Source organism: Orcinus orca, chromosome X (genome assembly GCF_937001465.1).
Source record: "Orcinus orca chromosome X, mOrcOrc1.1, whole genome shotgun sequence".
Lineage (NCBI taxonomy): Eukaryota > Metazoa > Chordata > Mammalia > Artiodactyla > Delphinidae > Orcinus > Orcinus orca.
This window is the reverse complement of record NC_064580.1, coordinates 74,830,806-74,856,216: the sequence shown is the minus strand read 5'-3', so window position 1 is coordinate 74,856,216 and position 25,411 is coordinate 74,830,806. Positions and strand designations below refer to the sequence as shown.

Genomic DNA, 25,411 nt, shown 5'->3' with positions numbered 1-25,411 from the left:
TTGAGGAATAATCATGCCATAGTCATCATAATTGTTTAAATTCCTAGCTCATGTTGTTAATGCACAAAATCCTACAAGACGCTAAACTGCAGACAAAATTGCCTAAGAGCAATTTTAAGTGAAGTCTTTTAATGAGGGACACTGCAACACAACTTTAAATAAACTCATAAAACCCTGAAGTGCAATAAATGCTTTTTATTGTATGCTCATTTCAATGAGTAACATTTAGAAATAATAATCCCACATAACAGTGACAATCTTATTTTACAGCGTGTACATCATTTACAATCACATGACACACAATTTTAGATTTCCAAATTTAATATTCTGAAGTTAAGAAAGATAAAAAATTTATTCTCAAGGAACTGATTCCTATCTGGTGCAAAAACAGAAAGGTGAACATTATTTAAAACACAAAGCCACAATATAGCATGAAGTAAAATTACATTTTAGTTATGTTTAACAGATGAGTGTAAACATGAAGCAACTAAAACTTAAAAATACACATCATATGCATTACATTTATGAACAGGATTTTCATTAAATTTCCCTAAACCTGCTTTTTATTTTAAGCGCCATGTTGATTTGCAGCATGCTAACATGAAGCATTGTTAAAGGGATGCATATTTTAAATTTATACACTGTAAACTGAATATCCACCTCCAAGTTCTATTGGCAGCATAGTGTTTTGTTAAATACCGCATAAATACTGCCTCATATTGAAAATTCATGTTAATAATATGGTATATAGATTTTAAAAATCAAAATTTTCAATAATGGCATAAAATTGCACCTTTAAACATTAGAGCAAGTAAGACTAGAACAATCATACTTGCTATGACTGTCTTAAAAAAACCTCTAAACATAATATTTAAGAAAACTGTGTTCTCTCAATGTAATCTTTAGATCATTAAGAAATATAGTGCTAACTTTGCAACATTACTGTTGCATCCATTTTAGAAAGCCACATTTGACTCAAATATACTTCTGTCATATATGCCACACTGAACAACAATCAACTTGAACATCAGAAAAAGGGGAACTTTAATCTTTAGACTTCAGTACAGAATGCTATATTTCAAACATCCTATCCTGTGTTAAAATCTTAGCAGCTCTGAAATTCTTTTAAATAGTATTGAATTAATCTAACCTGTTTTCCAGTGAAATTTCTTTTGATGAATACACAAAACTTTTGCCATTTCTGGAATTCAATTTCCAGGTACCATATAAAGGCTCAATGACTAAGTGACTAATGGATGACTGCATTTTATTTCCCCACTCCATTTCTAAAACGGCATAAAAGTGACGCTTGCGATAGCAAAGCATTGCTAAACTCCTCAATTAGATATGATCTTTTCAGAAACATCTGTCTCTAGTATGATCAGTCAAATAAAGTGGTTGTCTTTGCTCTTGCCCCCTGTAGCTGAATTATGCTTATAATACTATTAAATAGACAATAAGGTTTTCTGCAACCATTCTATGGTGCTCCTTAAATTCTTTAATTTCAAAGGGCTATGAGATCCCCTCTCAATTCAAATATCTTAAGATCTTTAGTAAAAAGAATGTAAATTTATGATTTAATATCAAGCTTTGTAACCAGGTGAAACAGTTCATGAAATTATCTTTCCATGTAGCATGTCATATTTTCTAAATAGCTTCTTTCTTTATATTGATCTTATTACATAAGAGCCTCCTTGTGGTGCCTCATAATATGCTGATTTTTTTCTGATGGTCTTCGGAATCCCTTCTTGCAGAATTCACACCTGTGTGGATAGTCTTTTGTATGTATTGATATCACATGTCGTTTAAAGCCAGATGCATCTGTAGTGCTGTATTCACAATACTCACATTGGTAAATCTTCCTTCCAGTGTGAGTCTTCATATGCTTTTTGAGCTCATTTTGTTGTCTGAACCCTCTTTTGCACCTTTTACACTTCAGTGACTGATCCTTAGTATGAACTGAAAGGATATGACCACTAAGAATAAATGGATCTGATGTTTTAAAGTCACAGTGCCTACACTGATGAATCTTCCTACCCTTATGGATATCACTATGCTTTTTGAGCTCAGAAGGACGATGGAAACCTTTATCACAGACCTCACATTTGTGAGGAAAATCCTTAGTGTGGACAGATATGATGTGCCGCTTAAGGTCACTTGAGTTGGTGCTCTTATGGTCACAATGAGGACACTGGTGTGTCTTATGTCCTTGAAACAAATCCAGATGGCGTTGAAGTTCCCTCTCATCACCAAATGCTTGGGGACAATGCTCACATTTATATGGCAAATTGTTACCATGCTTAGACTTAATGTGAGTTTTCAAATTTGATTGATCTGCACACCTGAAGACACAATACTGACATTGATATGGCTTCTCACCAGTATGGGTTCTCATATGCTTCTTGAGTTCAGAAGGATGTCGAAAGCCCTTCCCACACTCAACACAAACATGAGGAAAATTCTTGCTGTGAACAGCCAGTAAATGTCGGTTTAACAGTCCTTGTTCTGCAGTTTCATAGTCGCAGTATTTGCACTTGTGCATCTTCGGCTCCTTGTCTCTTAATATAAGTTTATTTGAACTCAATGGACTAGCCTCTCTGTATCTTCGTGTGTATTCTGTAAATTCATGGGTTTTGTCAACTTTGTTTATAAGCTTATGGCTTTCTAAGTGGTTATGGAAACTCACTTTCTTGTTAGTTGTAAAGTCACAATCTGTACACTGATATTTTTTTCTCATCAAATGATCAGGATGATTCTTCATGTGTCTTTTCAAGAATCCCCTGGATTTAAACTTTTTCGTGCAAATATGGCAAGGGTATACTGTCAGGGGCTGTCCATCAGGACCTATTATAACAGCTAGATTAAAAACAACAACAACAACAACAAAACAAAACAGGGAAGTTGTGAAATTTGGCCAGACTGTTTTAAAGTTTTACCACAAAGGCGGCAAAATTAGCTGACATTCACAATGTGAGAACTGTACTAGTAGAATAAGATCCCGTAAGATAAAATGCACATTGAAAGCAATTTATAATAAAGTAGCTCACTAAAAAGTAATGAGCAGCACTCTACTATAGACTATTCACCTGCCAAAATGCTATATCACATGCACTTTGTAAACTAGAAATAGGCACCCTTTATTGTTAAATCAACCTGAAAATTCTCTTTAAAAACATCATTTGGGTAAAAAGCAAACAAGCACAGTTTTATTAAGTACCAGTAGAACATTTAAAAAACCCCAACTATTTAGATCAAACACAAGTAGGTACATGGGAGTAGGACTAACTACACTACAAACAACTGGCATATTCTTGGGTTACAAAAAATACTACTGCATTTCAAGTAATTATAATATTCATCGAGTAATGTATTAGTATTTTACCTGTTTGCCACTGCCTCATTTCTCCCCTTCTCCTCTTCTTAGCTTTTTGTTTAAGTACTTTATTTGTATTAATGCTATCACAAATTTGAAGGTATTGTGCTGCTGTACTACTTCTGTTTTCTAATGTTGAGTCCAAAGTATTTCCTGGAAAAAAAATCGATACACTATTAAACTACATATATTTATACTTTTTTGGTTTTAGTTAGAGGAATTAGAGAAGACATGGCATTCAGTTGCCATTGCAGTACTAAATTTCACAAAGTACACCCATCTTCTCCTTCTCTGTCTTTTATACTCGTACACACACATGTGTATATGCAAATACTTTAAATACGATACCATGTGGAAGTAACTTTAAAATATCCCAATTTATTCATCCTAAAGGAACAAACTGATAAGGTGAATGAAACATAAGAAACTGAATTTTATGATCCTAAACAAAATCTTGACATCAGATCAATTTCTCATTGATGAAGGCTGATGAAATTAAAGAGATTTAGCAAAGAAATTTACACATGTCAGTTATCCAGTACAATCATGGTAACTGTAATACATGACAAACAACAGATTTCTTGTATTTATGCTTTAGAATAGTTTACTTAATGTTAAAAGTATTAAGATTGATTTTTTTAAGTGTTAAGATAAAAGTGGCAGGCAATCTACTGCAATTTCAGTGGGATCAGTGTATATGGAATAAAGTACTTAATAAAATCTCAGTTCTCACAGTCTCTTGTGTTATGCAATTTAGTTTAAAAATGTAGCCCTAAGAAACTGTTTAGCTTAAATGCTGTGATATATATGCCTCTCATTAATTCCCCTGAAATCTACAGTTAGAGAGTCAAATACCTCCTAAAGATAGAAACAAAATAGACACTTTATCATTAGAAAAAGTCTCCTTGTGTAAGAAAATAAAAAGAACTATCAACCATGGAATAAATAACACTATATGAAGTGTATCAAAACTAAAAAAGAAAAATTTACGCTGACACATGAGCTTTATGTAACAGCTATATAAATCTACTGGTTGCCATAGAAATTAAAAAAATAGTTCCATCCCAAGGAAGACATTAACAAGTAGTTGATATCATGGGCAACTTTTACTTTCATGTCAGAGTAATTTCTATTTTATAATTTTTTCCATAGTAACTTTTTTATGGCCCATGTAGTAAGTGGCCTGATATTTGTATCTTGAGGTAAATCTATTTTTTTAATTTTAATTTTTTATTTTTTGGCCATGCCATGTGGCATATGGGATCTTAGTTCCCCAACCAGGGATCAAACCCGTGCCCCCCTGCAGTGGAAGGGCAGAGCCTTAACCACTGGACCACCAGGGAAATCACGAGGTAAATCTAAAATGAACTGCATTCACAGAATAACACACGCTATGTCTCTATATAAATTAATCAATTTCCCAAGGAGGTAAACTCTTCTAACTAACTAGATATGACCAGGCAAGTAAGAGTCTAACAAATGGGTCTGTACACACAAACTAATAACTCTGTATCTACCAAGCAGTACACAAAACCAGTTACTTAACTTAACATCTCACATACAATGCTCTCTCACCTGATGACTGACAATCTTCATACCTTCGAGAAACTCTTCTTTCATCTCCTTAAAAAAAAAAGGCTAATTAAAAACTGATAGACTGAGTATAATGATTACTAGTAGATCACATCTTAATCTACAAAATCTTACTTTGATCACCGTTCCTTGGATTAAACTTTTTTGTTGTTGAGTTCTTCCACTCCCATAGATTAGATAATATCACACACTGAAAATAAGGGCTGCTGTCAGCATCCTTTGAACTACTAACATCTAGGACAACCTTACTTTTCAAATAAAACCTGGGTAGATATTTCTGCAGAATACCCTCAAAATTGAAGATGCTCAATAAATGACTGTTGAATGAATGAACCTTTGGAAAAACCAAGTAAAGATAAATTAATGCATTTGAACAACAAAATTTTTCAAAGTAAAGAGTATACCTGGACCATCTTGTAAATTAAGTAAGAATGAGATAAAATAGAAAGGGAAAAAATAACTTGATAAATTTACCTTTCATTACGTACTTCCTAGAAGAGCACACTTGGATTTCTGTTCCTTTTCAAAACCCCAATATCTTATTATTTGTGGTGTTAAAACATAAAATAAGTTTTTCCAAAAGGGGAAGGATCAATTTTCAAAGGATATTCCTATTTTAGAAAAATAAAACTTTTTATGGCACTCACTTACACATGTAGGATTTAAAATAAATCCTACTGAAAAACAAAATGCATTAAGCAAGGTTCATTGTAAATAACACAAGATATGTGGTACAAAAATTATGTAAGTAACTAGAGATGAATCAGTCCACAGCAAAACATTTTATAGTATTAGCCAACTCATGGGGGCATTAGCACAGCATATTTAATGACCTAAAGGCTGATCAAATAGATATGTTATGTACTTATCAGGTGAAAAAATGCCAGTGTCCTACCATATGTCGCAGCCCAGACAACAGGGACAATTGTTTTATTAACATCAGAGTCCTCAAGCTGAGTCTCAGGGAGAGAAGTTCCTTCCTCTTCCCCTACAATGACTTCCATGTAAACTTCATCTGCTATTTCAGCGCAACCTAAATTTTAGAAATAATTGCTTGTTTATAACCCCAAGTATTTAATAAATGGGTAAAAATTTCCAAACGATTATCTTTCAACTTTCAAGATTTCAATTTGGTTAATTTAAAAATTACATTAGGCACTTCGCAGGCTGGTGCCACTAGGAGACAGTAATCTATCAAAGTTCTTATCCTCCTCTTAAAACCTAGTCCTACGAAAATGACTTCTAGATTATATAAAACGTGCGCTTGAAATATATTGACTGATTTCACAGTCCATTGGGCATTAGGAATTTATAAGAAAAGCTGTATTCCATAATTCTGCCTGACAGTTCTTCAGAACTCAGAAGGCATTTCCCATAGAATCAGTACTAAAAAGCGGTCCATGCTATCCCACATGTAAATTAAATGCAGTACTGTACGTGCAGTGAAAAATTGTCAAAAATATTAGTAATTGAAAAAGAATTAAAAATGAAAGTAAAACCATAATATATGGTTATAATATAAAATGTTGGTGGCTCAAGGCTATGTGGACACCCATTAAGAGGCAGGATTTTCAGAGACCCTACTGAAGACAAAAGCGTTAAGTGAGACATTTAAAAAAACATAGTATTAGTGTAAAAGAATTTAAACCTAGAAGGTCAGTAAGTATATTTTATGTGAAATAATCCATTTGGATTTGAAGTGTTAAGTAGAAAATTGGCTTGAATTTATGCTTTTCCTTTGATTCACATACTGGGATTTTCTACTAAATTTTTTTTTCTTTTTTTGGCCGCGCCGCGAGGTGCGGCATGCGGAACTTCCCCAACCAGGGCTCAAACCCATGCCCCCTGCAGTGGACGCATGGAGTCTTAACCACTGGACCACTAGGGAATTCCCTACTCACTACTGAAAAATGTGGAAAAAATGTGGGGAAAAAGTATCCCTTTTCTCCTAGGTTTCCCTTCTTTCAATTAACCAGAAGGAAACATTGGTCTAAGTTTTGCACATCCTTATGGAATTCTGGCATCAGCTAACCTAACCTTCAGTCTCCTGACCAATGAGCAAAACAGAAAAGAAATAATCTAGACACCAAATAGAAATTAATTCTTTTTCTCTCTAACCAAATCCTCTAGACTCATTTGTTTTGACATTTTCAGCTGTGGTATATTATTCATGTTTGTTTGGGATTGGAATTCAGCTCCCTATGACTTCTAGGGGAGGAAATTTGAGGAGTGGGGATCATAGTGCAGTATAGGTAAAGCTAACTATTATCAAGGTAATGCACTGAAGTGGAGGCTCTTGCTCTTCTAGGGCAAAACAAAGTCGTTTTTGTCTCAGCATGGCAAGAAGACAGAAAAAGCCTTAAGGAAGGGCTGCATTCCTACACTGAGGTGAGGAGAAAGTAGGAAGAAAGTAAAACATCTTCATAAGGAAATGTGTACCATGGCAGGAAAGGAAATGTGAGGAGCTTTTTACTCCCTGTGGTACTCAGCCGCAAGAAACCTTAAACAGCAACTACTTGGAGACCATCAACGGCATAATAAGTAAAAATCCTGGTGGCTTGACTTGGAAGAATACTTACTCAGCTAATCTCTCAGTGGCAGAAGGAAAACAAACAGCTAGCCCTTCTACTGCTAAATTCAGAGAGAGTTCAACAGTGCTCACTGCCATGTACAAAGATTACTGACAGCAGAGTTAGGCAGACATGAGTTCAAATCCTATCTTCCTCATTTAATACTGGAATGGCCTTGGGCAACTGCTTAATTTCCCTGAGCACTTTCTCCTTCCATAAAACAGGGCTAATACCACCTACCTCAGAGATGAATTATGAGAATTAAATGAGATAATACATATGCAACATATTCAATAACACACACAAAGTAGATTCTCAGTAATTCCCTACATATTTGTGGGCTATCCTAAAGTCAGGAACCATATTTAGCTGATCTCTGTATCCCTAGTATCTCAGACACAGTATTTTACGTTTGCTCATTTGAACAATACATGCATGCACGGATTGTCAAAAGGACCCTTTTCCTTTAAATTAATTATAGAGAAGGGTCAGATTTATTTTATTGAACTTTGTTCCTATGTAGTGCTTGAATATGAGATTGTTTTTTTTTAAGAATGCATGATGACTACTGATAAGTCACTACAGTGCCTTTTTTCCTTACTGATATCATCTTCTTCTTGAGAAGAATCTTTAACTGCCATGTAAACCATCTTCTCCCGCTGCATTCGGCTCTGGTCAAGCACTCCAGCTACAGAATGCCCATTGGTGTACTCACTCTCTGTGACAATTTCCGTTCCACCTTAAAAGTTAAAACATGTATCAAAATCAGTAAGTATCATGGAATAATTCCCTAAATTAATAAGAAGGATACATAAAAATATTTTCCTTTAGAAAAATATTCCCCCTCAAATATTCAAACATAAAGTTCTAAGTGTCAAGAGAATTTTCTTATAAATTGCACTTTAAATTTTCAGTCATCACTAAGAAATAACAACAAATGTTAACACTTACATTACACTTGTATATGCCAAGCACTATTTAAGTCTTTTACATGTATTTACCCATTTAATCCTCACAATAGCATTATAAGGTAGTTACTACCATTATGGCCATTTTATGGATGAGGAAACTGAGGCAGAAGAAGGTTAAGTAATTCACCAAAGACCACTCAGCTAAATGGAAGAACTAGGATTAAAATCCAAAGCACCCTGCCTCTAGCCTGCCCTTAAATACTCATAATTTCCTTCTCTAAACCAAATCCCCTCCACTCATATGTTTTGAAATTTCAACTGGAATCTTCTACTCAAGTTTAAAAATATCTAAGATGACTTGTTCTCTACCCGTGATTTATATTTATATATAATTTTTAAATATTCCATCCCCAAAGAAACCTTTTATAAGAGTTGCACTTTGAAGGCAATATTAGAACTTAGTCTCCAGAAAAGAGAAGTTCTAATTCCTAACCATTATGGCAATAAATTAAAATTATTATTTGTACCTATTTCAACGTCATCTTCAGCCTCAGCTTTAAATATATACACTTTTATTACTTCTGAACCAAATCCATCTTCTTTAACATCTTCTTGTGAACCATCACTGCTGATTTTTAATGGTGTGTTCCCCATATGCTCTAATTTTTCCCCAACATCATCCACTGTAAAATATAAACAGGAAACTGTTTCAGTGAAAAAGTACCATTGACATTTAGTCGGTGTTAAGTATTAGTGCGATGTGAAATAATGTGTTAACCACCTACCCACTATATTCAATTAATGACCTATTATGCAACCATTAAGAGTGGTATATTTCATGAAAAAATGTATACAAGACAGATATACTACATGATCGTAATTATATAAAAGACATAATCACAGATTTCAATTTATGTATATGAAATACTCTTAACCATACAGCTTTAATTAAAGTGGTTTGGGAAAAGATTAAATAATCTTCCATTACATTCAACATTTTAAGCTAAATCCTAACACCAAAATTAATAACAAAAATTACAACATAAAATATATAGTACTCATGAAATAAGCTGACATAAACAATTCCCAAATTAAATAGCAGTATATCTAAAACCAATTAACATATAAAATCTAGTATTTAAAAAAGAGAAAATAGAAAACACTTGAATTATTTTATAAAAAGGGCTTTTCAGAAATCATGAAAATAAAATCTTAGTAAATACTTTTAATTCTTGTTGAGTCAATGGAAGGCTACTTCAAATCAGAAATTTTGTATACTTCCAGGTTTACCATTGTATGATTTGCTTCAAATCATATATAAAATAAAGCAACAATAATTACTTACATTTTAAGTATACTTAAAAATTTGATTCTTTAAGAATAGCATTTAGTTTCAAGTGAATACTGTGCATAAACTATGCAATGAATACATTATATTCATAAAGTTTGCTCTTTGAACATAAATATTAAACAATATACTCCCCCAAAGATTATATGCCTACCATTTTTTATTTCAATGCTTGTCCTGTCCCCATAAAAACTGAAATGTAACCTAAACTGAAAATCTGCTCCTCCCTACTATATGTATCATAGTATCATATATGAAACAAAATCATGAAGACTTGACTATATCTAAACAATTCCAGAGCTACTGAAAACAGAATAAAGTGACATTAAAAAGTTTTTAACTCAGTACTCTTAAAATATGAATTTCAGTAAGATCTAAATGGGTCAAAGTCTAGATTTTCTCTACCTCAGTTTCAAATTTGATACATGCAAATTCAAAAATATTCCTTTGGCCTTTCAAAATGGTGAAAACACCAGAATTTCAGAAATTCTTCTTACAATGTAAAACTACTTTAACTTTGTGGTTAAATATAAATGATTCCACATTATTTAAGAGTTCAAATAGTTTATTGTCTATGAAAGAGAGTACCTAAATGATCAAAATAAACAGAAAAAAATATTTTCATTCCATCATAAACCTAATTCTGTTAGTACTTTTTTGGCAAATATTTTTTTCACAATGGGACAGATTAAAATGAAAGAAAAAAGGATGAGGAAGAATCTGATATTACTGGTTTTTAACAGCCTCTCTTTTAAAATACGTTGAATAAAACAATGAGATCATTAAAAAAATTAAGAGGCAAGTTAAGTCTTCAGAATAAAAGTACTTTCTCATTCTTGGAAATAAAGACATAGGATATAAAACACTCAAAAAGTGTCCAAAATATGAATTTCTTAGGTTGGACTAACAGTAAATTAATGAAAAAAATACTCTCATCTGATAAATACTACTTTATTACACTTCAATGGTTAAAAGTAATCAGAGTTCCTCCTGGGATAAACTGAATTAAAACTGTAATTCACAAAACTAAAGCTCATGAAATGAAATAGACATTTGTTTGGTCATTTCTCAAAAGTTTTGTACCATAATTTTTGCTTTAAGTATTGAAATTACTGGTGCTATTCTGATTCCATTTACACCTTTCCTCGAGGTCCACAGTTTAATGCATCCATTATTTTCTACTTAATTAGATTCCTCAGAATGAACAATTTTGAAATGTATTGAGTAATTAAACTTGTTCTGTATTTTAAGTTCATAGAAGATGATAAAGTTATTAAATATGTTAGTGTACAGTTTTAAGAGATAAACCATCAACTTCACCAAGATTTATTCTATACCCTTTGTTATGGAAAGTACAAAGTTAACAAAGATTTAACAAGCAATCAACAGATTTTAGAAATAGATCCTCAAAGACTCTTCTTTACACAGATAATACTCAAAATACCCAAAATTCAAGCTTAACCTTTTTGTTATAAGGCTTACAACATTCAAATCCCACGGTGTTGTTTCCCAACCCACATGACATCCCAGCCAGTGATAAGTGGGTAATAGTATATAAAACGCAGAATTCTACTGGTGCTAAATATAACATTAAAACAGTAAGGTGCGGGGGTGGGATGAATTGGGAGATTGGGATTGACATATATACACTACTGTGTATAAAATAGATAACTAATGAGAACCTACTGTATAGCACAGGGAACTCTACTCAGTGCTCTGTGGTGATCTAAATGGGAAGGAAATCTAAAAAAGAGGGGATATAGGTATACGTATAACTGATTCACTCTACTGTACAGCAGAAACTAACACAACATTGTAAAGCAACTATACTCCAATAAAAATTTAAAAAAAAAACCAGTAAGGTGCATTATTTGCCAACCCTACAAAGTTTGCTATCGTTCAATATTCTTCTATAGCCCATTGGTACAATTTGATTAAAATTTCATTTTAGCAAAATGTACAGTATAATATTTCTTTTAAACACTAAGTAGGCTTTTTACTGTACCCCTTTCATGTTACATCTACCAAAATTATATGGTGAATATGACATCAGTATAGACTACAGCTGACCCTTGAACAATGCAGGGCTTAGGGGCACTGACTCTCCACATAGTCGAAAATCCATGTATACCTTTACAGTTGCCCCTCCGTATCCATAGTTCCGCATCTGCAGACTCAATTAACCTCAGATTATGTGACACTGTAGTATATATTTATTGAAAAATATCTTTGTATTAGTGGACCCACACAGTTCAAACCTGTGTTGTTCAAGGGTCAACTCTGTATTGATGTACCACAGGGATGGGGTGAGGCAATGTGTAATGGATCCGTATTATGCAATGATGAAACAAACAAAAATTAGTAATACTTAAATTACAAAGGTATTCCATTCCCAGCTGTATATATCCAAGACATCTGAAAACCTATGTGCACAAAAACTTGTACATGAATGTTCAGAGCAGCATTATTCATAACAGCCAAAAAGTGGAAACAACCTAAATGTCCATCGACTGATGAACTGATAAATAAACTGTATATCCATATAATGAAATATTACTCATTAATAAAAAGGAATGAAGGACTGATGCATGCTACAACATGGATGATCCTTGAAAGCATTATACTAAGAGAAAGAAGCCAGACACAAAAGGCCATATATTATATGATTCCATTTACATGAAATGTTGAGAACCGGCAAATTATAGAGAAAGAATTTGGATTAGTGGTTGCCTGAGGGGTGAATGGAGTGGCAGGGGTGATTGCTCAAGGGTATGGGGGTTTCTTTTGGGGGGAAGAAAAATTCTAGAATTGATTATGGTGATGGTGATACAATTCTGTGAATATATGAAAAACCACTGAATTGCACACCTTTAATGAATGAATTGTATGGCATGTGAATTATATCTCAATAAAGCTATTATACTAAAAAAAAAATACAAAGGTGTTAACTTTTCTCTTTTACCCCTGAAATTGGTGAGGTTTCATGACCGCTCCCATAATGACCCTACCAATATGTTTTGCTTTATACAAAATTATTTTCCTGGAAGAAATAAAAACTGATTTTATAGGTAAAAAAAATAATTTGAATGCATTATATTGGTTCATTATTTAAAGGAACCTCCCTTCTCCGGTGAAGCTTTTCATAAAGCAAATCATCACCCAGAAATGTTTTGAGGGTGTTAGGTATTTTTAAAGAAAAGCACACCTGGGATAACTTTAGACAGATACAGTTATCCTATATTAATTTCCAAGTTACTTAGCACAAGTGGAAGAGCCTAACCAACTGCTAAGATAAAGAAATTGTGACATTTGGTCTGAAAGTGGAAAAATCTCAGATGCACCTCAGAGACTGAGAGAAGACAAACTCAGCTGCTGATAAGATTTCCTTACAGGAATAGTTAGGGATTTAGGAATAAGATAACAGTCTGTTTTAAGTCTTCAATTTTATCCCTTGAGTAGTTTGAAGATATCTTGGGAAAAAAACAGAGGACTTTTAAAATTACCATTGAGACATTTCAAGGCAATTTATTCTCTAACTCCTGAAAGATTCAATGGTCAACAGAAACCAAGAGGTAAAAAAATGAATTAAAGATTAAGTGATGAAGAAAAAAAGGGAAAAACTAAATAAAATAAAATAAATGAAAATGGTTAAAAAGAGTAACTAGTCTCAATTTGAATATTCTAACCATTATAAAAAGTTAGGGATCTGGGTGGCAAGAGAATGAATGATATAAAAAATATTTAATTTTTGTATATTCTATTTTCTAAAATAAAAAATTATTTAAGTTTTAAAGGGATTTTTTAAATAAAGGAATGCCTTCAAATTTTATAAAGAATAGACCCACTTCTTCCTCAAGCTCCATCAATAACTTATCGTGAGATTTTTATTATTGTTGCTGTTCAGGCAAACTTACCACTTAAAATGAGAATAAGATATTTCTATCTTCCTCATTCAGATAGAATGTCTTAAGGACATCGTAAAGCAGTCTGAAATAAATATGTTTAAAGTATTTTTGCATGGACTATAAAGACACATATATAGACAACAGAAAACAAACACAGGCAGAACTGTAGAACACAATCTGAGTTGATTATTTACTTTTCAAGTATTTAATTCAAAAAACTAATCACACATTTCTTAACATACTATGCTTAAACTCCTAAGCAAAACTGAACTGACATCTCCAGTACCTGTCATATTAAAAAGAAAGCAGTGGTTGCATGAAATAAACTTCCCATTTTGAAATATATATATTTACCATTAAAATATTGCGTCACTTAATGTTCTTTTTGAACCTTCCAAATCTGTATTTTTGTTCTAAGATATTAATAAATTGCATTATTTTACTCCATTGTGGGTATAAATTTTCATAAATTAAAAACATGAACAAATTCAAAAAAGCATCTCAACAACACAGCTTTGAAAAAAATTATTTTTCAAAAAGATCACCCCCATGACTTTTATTGAATAGATCCCCATCTTAGAAAACCTGTCGGTGTTATACATAAATCAGTTTCTACCAAGTAATTATGGACTTTAAGTTTCACTTACAAGATATCATTAAGTAGTCTTCAGAAGTGCTCTTGACATCATCATCATCATCATCATCATCATCATCATCATCATCTTCAGTTTTAATAGTAACTGTAGAACCAGGAACACCTCCAGCTGCTTGAATCACAGTTTCTGTATCTGAATTAGTTACAAGAACCTCCTCTGATACCATTGTGGGAGAGTCAACTCCTGAGACACAATCTTGGACCACATGTTCTAAGTGTCCATCAGGACCAGTAACAAGGTCAGCCACAAAAACCTGCTCAGGTACTCTAACAGTTTCTGTAATTAGCTCAGACGTCAAGATGTGATCACCGTCATCTTCCTCTAAATCTTCTTCAATAGCAACATCAGCCTCAAGTACGGCTTCAGGAACAATTACACCTTCTGTTACTACATCAGTCTCGGTGATGATATCAGGCCCATGGACAACTTCAGCTGCGAGGCCATGATCAAGAGTTATCCCATCGTCTGTGACAACATCAGAAACTAATACAGCCTCAGGAACTGAAACAACAATATGGTCTCCATCGATATGCGCAGTACCAGCCATTCCAGCCACTACAATACAAACAATTATCCAAAAAAAGTAAAGTTATTTTATTAATTAAAAGTACTGTATGTATATATCAGATGACATAAAATAGTTTTTAAATATGAAACAGTCCTGGGCAAACTATCATTTTAAAGAACCACTGACAATTTAACTGTAATAAAAATCATCACCAACCAGGAACTGGGGTGGAGATGGGTGAAAACAATATTAGTAAAATCTAAATTAAGACCTTAAAAATAATGTACTTTATTTTCAAGTAAAAAAAAAGCTACAATGAGATATCACTACACACCAATTAGAATAACTAAAATAAAAAACAATAACACCACAGGTTGGTGAGGATGCAGAGAAACTGGATCTCTCATACGTGATGGCAGCAGCCACTCTGGAAAATAATTTGCCCAGTTTCTTATAAAAACATGTGCTTACCAATACAACCTAACAACTGTACTCTGTGGCATTTCTCCCACAGATATTAAAATATGTTTACACAAAAAGCTATACATAAATATCCATAACAGTGCATAGTAGCTATTATTTCTAGTAGCAAAAAACAAAAATACAACAACTCAAATGTCCTTTAGCAGGTAAATGGTTGGTTAAGCCAACTCTGGCACATCCTTACTATGCAATACTACTCAGCAATAAAGAAAGGGACAAAACTATTGATACATTCAACAACCTGAATCAACTGCTAGAAAATTATGCTGCATGAAAAAAGTCAATTACCAAAGGTTACTGTACTGTATAATGTATAAATGGAATCATCTATATAACATTCTCAAAATTCTAAAACTATAGAGATGGAGAACAGATTAGCAGTTGCCAAGGGTTGGGGTGTGTGTGACTATTTTGGCATAGCATATATATGGAGATGGAGCCATTCTGTATCTTCATTGTGGTGGTGTCTACACAAATCTATATATGAAATAAAACTGCATAGAACTATATACACTCTCACACACACAAATGGCGAAAACTGAATGAGATCTGTAGTCCCATTAACAATAATGTACCAATGTTAATTTCCTGCTTTTGATACTGTACTACAGTTATTATAAAGATGTCACCATTGGAGGAAGATGAGTAAAGGGTATACAGGACCCTATATACTATTTTTTCTACTTCCTGTGAGTTTAACATTTCAAAAAATTAAAATTAAAATAAAAAGGGCACACAAACATAAAAGGTTGCTAATATGTTAAATTGAGTTAATAAAATATGACAAGCTTAATACATTAGAAATACATATTATAAACATAAAAGTCCCTGAACTTCTTTATTGTACAAGAATTACTATATTCAAAAATGGAAAGCATCCTTTAACATCTGATTTGAGGAGAAAAAGAACCAACTCATTTTAGGCAAAGATTTGGTTTATTTAAAAAACATACATACAAACTCTAAATTGCATTAAATTCTAAATTAGTAAATCTGCAGGAATAAAGTTTTAAATAACGTTTTTCTTGAGCAGCACGGTAAACACCAACTCCTACCCCCCTTGTAAATACTGTAAGAGTGTAAAATTCCTTCATAAGTAATTCTGTTACATTCTCCCTGAGGTGGTATAGTAAACAAATTAACAGAGTTTGTGGACCAGGTTACAACAAAATTACCTACATGAAATAATCCAGTACAAAGCCTTTTCTTCATAATGATCACTTTCTATACAGTAATACCTGAAAGAGTACCATTTGTTATACACTGTTCACTATTATTAACCAATTCATTATGGAAGTTTGTTAGCAAGTTAGGATGGAGACCAGTAAACACTACTAATACCCTAACACATCAAAAAATAAGGTGAGAAGGGAAAAGCTGCCTTTCAGGATTATATTCCTTTCAACCCTTCTGTAGCCTTCTCACTATTCTCAAACTCTCACCTAAACCACCATATTACCCAAAAGGACACAGCCTCAACCTTGAAAATCTGGTAGACAAAGGGAGTACGTACAGAACAAGTACTTTCTATTCACTTGTTACTCCACTGGCCATTTTTGGAGACAGGGAGAAGGTGAGGGTTCAAATTTAGTATTCAACCAGACTGGAAATATGGTTTTTACCAGGGAAAAGTTAAATGTTAACCCTATAAAATTCACAGGATTGCAATTCTATGTATATGAACAATGAAATTAGTATTTTATAAAATCTTTTCATAAGTTAGACTTAAAATATGGGAAATCTCATTTATTTTAGAACATTGCTGGAGAGTAGTTTGGTTTCTGAGAATAGACACTAGGGAAGGATGGAAGGATAGAATAATGCTAGTGCTGGCTTGGGTTCAGATTAATCTGTTTGGGAGGGTTCTAAGAAGAAGGAATAAGTGTTTTTTAGTTTACCTAGTCTTTAACTCTAGCAGGAAATTACAGGTCAAAATAAATCAGATCTAAACCAAAAAAAAATCCAAACATCCTTGTTTGCCCTGAACTAAATAATTTAAGGATCTTAGACCAAGAATTAATGGGTTCCTCACAGGGTATTGGCACATTACTCAGACCAAGATCCAAGATGTCTTTTATTAAATTTTGCACTTTCCTCTTATCAACTCATCTGTTAGATTTCACTGACTTTCTAAACAAAGTCACTTATTTTAGCTATACTCTAGCTATATTTATTGAGTACTATGCACCAAGCAACCTAATACTTTTACATATATTATCTCATTTAAGCCTCAGAACTCTGTAATAAGGTAAGTGTTATTATCCCCATTTTAAATATGAACAAACTATGGTTTAGAGAGATTAAATAACCTTGCCCAGACAGGAATAAAGACGCAGACCTACTAGAGAATGGACTTGAGGATACGGGGAGGGGGAAGGGTAAGCTGGGACAAAGTGAGAGAGTGGCATGGAAATACATACACTATCAAACGTAAAATAGATAGCTGTGGGAAGCAGCCGCACAGCACAGACAGGGAGATCAGCTCCGTGCTTTGTGACCACCTAGAGGGGTGGGATAGGGAGGGTGGGAGTGAGGGAGACGCAAGAGGGAAGCGATATGGAGGTATATGTATATGTATAACTGATTCACTTTGTTATAAAGCAGAAACTAACACACCATTGTAAAGCAATTATACTCCAATAAAGATGTTAATAAATAAATAAATGAATAAATAAATAAATAAATAAATAACCTTGCCCAAGGTTCAAGCTGGGAACTGAACTCATTGTTTTACTCCAGACTGGCTTTTTTTTTAAACTTGCCTAAATGAGGAGAATAGAATTTACTTATTCTAGAGACTGTTTTTTAAGGAATTTATAGGGCTAATCAAGTGAGTAACTACTAAAGGAAGAGTTTGAAAGAGAAAGAATAAGAAGACCTACCATAGAGTCACTCGTTTAAAATTTAAGGCATTTAGTAAGCAACATTAAAGGGCATTAAAATTTATCTCACTAGGTAGCAAATTATAAATGATATGAAGAACTTTTAAAAAGTGTGAAATCAATTAGATAACCAGATAACAGTAAGAAACAAGTCATTTTTCAAGCATTTCCTTTTTTACTAAAGTTATTTAATTTAAATGTGAATACCTGGAATTTCACCAGGACAGCATAAAATTTGGTATTTGTTGGGTCCATCTTGGGCCACCATCTAAGGTTTTCTGCTACTTAAGTCCCAAAGCAATATGGACTCTTTTCAGCAATAAAAACTTAAACAACAATTAAATTCAATGGCACAGATTCCAAGGGCAACTATTACACTGAGACATGCACAAGTTATTACATAAATCATACTACTGTAAAATTTAAACTCTAAAGTATCCTTCAAAAGAAACTGGTCCAATAAACTTCTCAATTAAATTAATAGTTCAGATTCTTTTTCTTTTTTTTACATCTTTATTGGAGTATAATTGCTTTACAATGGTGTGTTAGTTTCTGCTTTATAACAAAGTGAATCAGTTATACATATACATATGTTCCCATATCTCTTCCCTCTTGCATCTCCCTCCCTCCCACTCTCCCTATCCCACCCCTCTAGGTGGTCACAAAGCACCGAGATGATCTCCCTGTGCTATGTGGCTGCTTCCCACTAGCTATCTATTTTACGTTTGGTAGTGTATATATGTCCATGCCACTCTCTCACTTTGTCACAGCTTACCCTTCCCCCTCCCCATATCCTCAAATCCATTCTCTAGTAGGTCTGTGTCTTTATTCCCATCTTACCCCTAGGTTCTTCATGACATTTTTTTTTCTTAGATTCCATATATATGTGTTAGCATACGGTATTTGTCTTTCTCTTTCTGACTTACTTCACTCTGTATGATAGACTCTAGGTCCATCCACCTCACTACAAATAACTCAATTTCGTTTCTTTTTATGGCTGAGTAATATTCCATTGTATATATGTGCCACATCTTCTTTATCCATTTATCCGATGATGGACACTTAGGTTGCTTCCATCTCCTGGCTATTGTAAATAGAGCTGCAATGAACATTTTGGTACATGACTCTCTTTGAACTATGGTTTTCTCAGGGTATATGCCCAACAGTGGGATTGCTGGGTCATATAGTAGTTCTATTTGTAGTTTTTTAAGGAACCTCCATACCGTTCTCCATAGTGGCTGTACTAATTCACATTCCCACCAGCAGTGCAAGAGTGTTCCCTTTTCTCCACACCCTCTCCGGCATTTATTGTTTCTAGATTCTTAATATAGTAGCCATTTCATATTAACCAAAAACCTTACAGAATTTAGAGATCCTGAGCCACACAATGTGTTTACTTGGCTAGGTCTACCTATGTATGCTAAACTCTTATGTTTCACAAGTATAATTAATTTATGGCATTGCAGATATCTAAGTTTTGATGTTAGCAAAAATTTAAAGAGAATGTATCTAATTTCTAATCAATTTTTAGAATTTGGAAAGCTTAGTATTAGATAAATAAGGGATTAATTAAACCTCAAGACATTGAGGAGGAACAGTGGAAAGAAAGGTAAGAGGAACACCAAGCAAATATTCACCAGCACCAATCAGACATTTTTTTCACTCTTTGAAATGAATCAAGTTTTACTTGCCAATGGGCAACTTCTTCAGGAGTGAGGGTGGTTCTGGCACTTTACCAGATACTACAGGGTAGGTAATATTTTGTATTAAATGGAGAAAATACTGCCTTTCTTCCATTTAAAAATATCTTACTTTTAAAAGGTAAAAAATTAAAGTTGAAATTTCAACCAAAACTTAATTTATCACACTGAATTTCAAGTGTTCCAGAATTTGAAAAACTATCTCTAGTAAAGAATTCACAAAATTATTTGTGAAATCTCTTATGCTTCAGCCTTTTGTCCTTCTTCTAGAGTTTATTCCTATACTTTTTTTTCACATAAAATCACTTCTAAGTCATCAATAATCAACACAACTCACTTCTGACTCTTTCAGCAGAATAAATCCATAATTCCTTTCTATTTCATGAACTACACAGTCATCTCGATTCCCACCATATTAAATCTTAATCTACGCATTGCACCTTTACCATCAGACAGAAAGGTCAAGGAATCAGAGAACTGGGGAGGACATTAAATGTTTTCTAGTCCAACCCCTTCATAAAAGTGAAATATGTAATTTGCCCATTTACACAGATAATTTAATAGGCCTGCCAAGACTAGAATCTAGTTCTTCTGGCTCTCATTACTGTGGGCTTTACAACAGAGGACAAAATAACATATTCAACCATATTATCTGAAAACAGTAGGAGCATTTTCTTAATTGAGTAAAGTATCACTTGTTGTAATCCCCCATTCCTAATTTCATCTTTAACAATTCCACAGTATCTCATGTTTCTGTTTACTTTTGGTCCCAATTTACCATTTATCTTTTTTACTCTCATTCTGATCTTTTCTTTAATTCTTACCACTCTATGCCCGCCTCTTACACTTCAGATACCTCTCTCTTCTATCATTCAGACTGAACCTGTCCAAATTCAGTTTCTTTGTTGACTGTCAAGCGAGTCTTATCATCTTCATCAAAATGACTACTGTTAAGAGGCTACTGAAAAACTTGGCCACAAAAGTAGGGAATTTTTTTTTCAAAAAAAATAAAAAGGTAATGCTATTAGTAACAACTTTCTGAGGATATGGCATCAGAATATAATTAATCACTTAATGCAAGATATTCCTCTATCACTATATAAGCATCTAACTAACTTCTTTGAAATGACTGAAGTACTTCCTTTTTCAGCTTTATTAACAATGCAACTTAAAATGTATTTTATATTTTAATATTTCCTACACATGAGAACTGATGCAGGTATTTATGCAAACTGAGTTTTTCATTTCCAATGACATATTACCACTATATTCCAAGTTTCCTTACCTCAACCTTCCCACAAAATTATAAGAATGATTTTATCTAGACTACTGACAAATCGCCTTACTTTAAGAAAATAAGCCCTACAAATGTATTTTCCTGGCAAAAGAACAATTTTTCATTGTAATTTCTCCCCTTCCCCAATACAGTTTTGATATTTAGTACGTTCTGACTTTTAAAAAAGAAAGAAAAAAATATAACAAAGAAAATGCTTTACCAAAATCCTGCATAATCATGGTATGTGCCATTCTAGAGTCTGATGTGTGCAATCCAAGACTTCCACCACCTGAATCCATACTTAGCAAAGTTCATTCACAAATCTCTGTAAAAGAAACGGTTTTAAAAATAGTTTAAATACATTTAGGCCAAAGTCAGTTGCTTTGAGAAAATGATGCAGTTGAAAATGTGCCTCTCAACCAGGTGTGCAAATCTTATTACAAAGGAAAACAAAACAAGCAAAAACCTTGATTAGATGCTTTACGTGACAACCATAAATAAAAGAAGGGTCAAATGGAAGTAAACCAAAGATAATGGAGAATAAGCACAGTAAGGGTGATGAGCCATAGGGAAGTGAAAGAAGCAAGCAAAAGAACAAAACTGTAGCACTGAGGTTCCACTTAAAATGTTATTAAATAAGAAGAAAAAAGAGAACAAGATGACAACAGGCAATAGTTGGGATATTTATACATTACTAGAGGACTCAGGTGTCTAGTATTTGTGAATTTCATCCAGTGGCTCTCATCCATTTCTTCCAGACCCAGCTCAGCTCTGCAGCGTAGTTCTGCAGATAAACGTGTGTTTCACCTCTGGCTCCCGGGGTTCTACTTATAATGTAAAATGTTCTATCCCAGTTTCCCTGGAGTTCTTTGAGCCAGTAAGGACGTCTGGCCTTATTCTACTACATTCTCTTGTCTCACAGTTTTGAGGACTCATGAAACATGACTGCTTCCTAAATATAGTGGAGATAAGATCAATCACATACAAACATTTAGTAAATTGGTTCTTTCAGAATATCTTTTACTTGTAATTGTATGACTAATTTTTTTCATTAATGATTAATAAAGTCACACTAGCCTCATGCTAGTTTTGAAAGCAAGGGCTCAACCTATTTCATTTCAAATGACTTATCCTATATTTAAGATCACCAGATCGTATGGAACCTAAAGTCAGGTTCTGTAACTCAACGTATTTCTTACAACTACATGTATACTTTGCTTTCAAACATAAGATTCTAAGTAAATCAACCAAAAAGTCTGTCAATTTTATAAAACATTTCCTCATTTTTAGTTAGGAATGTTTAATAAATTGGGCTATACCACACAAAAGATGAGGTTGCATCATTAAGTTTTAGAAACTTTTAGAAAGCTGCCATGTAAGACAACTTAATCTATCCTTAAGTACCAGAGATCACTAAGATTTTTTCCCTTGTCTCAAAATTTGATAGGTGTAAAAGAGGCAAGAAAGTCTCACAGAGTAATCTTTATTAACATTTGAGTCATGTATATCAAAATCCTACAGCAGTAGGTTATTTATCTGTATATTAAAATGATTCTAACAAAATTACTTCATGTGTGAGCAAAATTACAAATTTTTAGAAACTCTTAGCTATATTTCTCTATATTTTTTCAAATACCACATTATTTTCTGCCTTCAAAATGAAGTCAAGAGGGGCCAAGAGAGTTCACAATAAACTACCTGGGGCTTCAGAGAGATAAATTAAAATGCCATAAGGACTTATTTTTAACATTTAAAACAGTGTACTATTCCAAATTTAATTAGAGTAATTGCTTTCTTTATCACATAACTAATAGAACAATTATAGATGTCTTTAAAATGTTTTAACACTTAATTTTGTTTAATTATTAAAGATAAAACATTAAGTAATTTGTTAATCACCTTAATATGAGTATCCTGAAGAAACTGTTGATTTTCTTACATATTGTAAAATAAAATCTGCAGCACTTTCTTTTTGTTATTTTTCCTTCTGAACTACATTACTTTCTTTGGAAAAACGTTCTTTTTACCTATTGTAAAAATACATTCACAATTAGATATTTTAAAACATTTTAAACCAAATCTCTTACACAACTTAAGAATTTTTCTTTACACTTTAATGTTCAGGGTGAGATTAGGAAGGGTTCATATGCTCAAAACTGCTAATCCAAAAAGCAACCGAAGGGATTGCAACAGAAACAACTACCTAAAACGACATAAGCAACGTTATTTCACTTAGAATTCGACCACCTGATTAAACCAAAATCTTCCCTAAAGCATATTTTAATAATCACTAGCAATACCTTATTTTGGAAAGTAAAAGAGAACCAACCAAGGGCAAGCGTTACCCTTGCCAAATTCATAGAGAAAAATCTGCACTAGTGCTCAATGAAGTGTAAAAATTTTAACACACAGTGCAACTATTACGGGAAGTATCACACTGCAAGAATACCAAATAAATAAATTGGAGCACCTTTTTCCCATATAGGAAGTTTCAATAAGATCAATAATGAATGAGGTATGAGAACAGCAGTGTGTTAAGGATTCAACAGCCAATAGATAGCTAGGCTTCTCAGTCTTCTCAAGAGTGTATCTCCCATCCTTATTGAATGGAGGTACCCACCAAGCACTCTTCAAGTAAACATCTTTCCATAAATATGTGGGGAGCAGAAATCACAAAACAAAAATCAAAACAAGACAACCCCACCCCCACATTTTACTCTCATTTGTCTCCTCGTCTCCTCTAAACATAGTTCACTCAGGACCTAGCTTCTCAATAATGTAAATAGGGTGAAGGACAGGAGAGAAATCCTAAGGCGGCAGAGCAAGAGAATGTGAAAGTAGTATTAGCAGAGATAGGAGACAAAGGAGCCCTGGCAAGTAGCAGTATTGCAGCTTTGGACGCAGCCCTCTTCCCGCAGAAGTCTCCCTTTCTCATGATCATGCCAAGTTTCAATCATTTTGAGCAGAATGCACACATGTGCCCTCCCATATATTACCCATCTGCCTGGATCTTCAACCAAACAAGAGAACCTTCGCAGTGGAAAGTCAAGAGAGCGAAGAAACAAGAATACCCTTACCCCTCCTCCCGCACTTGGTGCAGCGGTCGCCACCGCTGCTACCCACGCCGTGCTGCCCAACCCCTCATCCTCCTCCTGCTACCTCTGCCCCGCTACACGGGAGACGGCGGCTGGGAACCAAAATGGTGGTGTTTTAACGGAGGCGACAGTTGCCGCACACGGCCCCCCACCCCCACCCCAGGCTCTGACGGCTCCCTAGCCCCTAAAATGCCCGATTCGGTGCCACCTTCTCGCAAACGCCGCCATCCCTCGCGCGTTCCAAGGTTACCATTCGCGGCAGGCGGGGGGCGGGGGCGAGGTAGGGGCAGTGCAACCGAGAGGAATATTGCGGGGCGGGGGTCGCCGAGAGAAAATGCCAGGGGGCCGCCGCATTCTTCACTTCACTGTTTTGTTTTCCGCCATTTTCCCGTCACCCTAAACCACCGACGGCCTCCACGACGGCTCTCGCCCCCGGGGGCTCTGGCCTTGGGGAAGAACGGATCGGCTGAGGGGGAAGTAATTTTCTCAATTCCTCCAGCCACCCGCTGCTGCTGAGGAGAAACACTGTCTGCCCGAGGGGGAGGGAACGCTTAGGGACTAGACGCCACTTCCATTGTTCCCTTCGTCCTACACTACACGCTGGGTGGGAGCCTCTCCTCAACTCACGCTAACGACACTGAGCGCAGCGGACCCGAGTCCCTCTACTTTCTCCTCAGGAGTCTCCTTACCTGCAGCCGCTACCGCCAGTTGGCTTCTGACCGCGCTCCGGATTTCTGCGGGGGGCGGCAGCTGTGGATCCGTAAGCTCCTCACATTCGGGTTTCCGAGGTTCCGCAGCTCGAGCCAATCACAAGCTACTCTGCGTCTGGGAGGCGCGCCGCCTAGTCCTCCTTTATATAGCGGCTGACTTGCTGAGGTTGCATTACGTCACGCTCCCCTTGCTGCAGGGTAGGGGGCCGAGGGAGGAGCGCGCACGCGCGCGCGGTCGAGCCAGAAGCCCGCGCTGGGTTTCTGCCCGGAGACCCCGCGGACTTGCAAGCCGGGGCTGTGCCACCGGCCGAGACCCAGTGCGCAAGCCTCGATCTTGGCGCGACCCTGAGGAGTTTCCGTGGGAAGATTTTCTATTTTCCAGGTTTCTCAAAGGAGAGGAA

The 25,411-nt window shown here is 34.8% G+C and overlaps 1 protein-coding gene across 11 annotated transcripts; it reads right to left on the bottom strand.

Moving 5' to 3' along the window:
- Nucleotides 1-180: 180 nt before the first annotated feature.
- Nucleotides 181-25,139, bottom strand: ZNF711 (zinc finger protein 711). Of its 11 annotated transcripts, none has more exons than XM_033411538.2 (11): nt 24,990-25,139; nt 23,105-23,232; nt 21,896-22,157; nt 21,426-21,530; nt 14,348-14,911; nt 8,975-9,130; nt 8,138-8,275; nt 5,862-5,999; nt 4,949-4,996; nt 3,383-3,526; nt 181-2,856 (listed from the first exon to the last, which is right to left on the bottom strand). In XM_033411538.2, exons 4-11 carry the CDS (start codon nt 21,502-21,504, stop codon nt 1,679-1,681), a joined length of 2,445 nt encoding a protein of 814 aa, XP_033267429.1. In that variant the 5' UTR covers nt 21,505-21,530; nt 21,896-22,157; nt 23,105-23,232; nt 24,990-25,139; the 3' UTR covers nt 181-1,678. The 11 variants fall into 11 exon arrangements, with proteins under 11 accessions (XP_033267429.1, XP_033267430.1, XP_049561043.1 ...); XM_033411539.2 differs by having other exon boundaries at nt 21,901-22,157; XM_049705086.1 differs by having other exon boundaries at nt 21,896-21,989.
- Between the last annotated feature and the right edge of the window lie 272 nt (nt 25,140-25,411).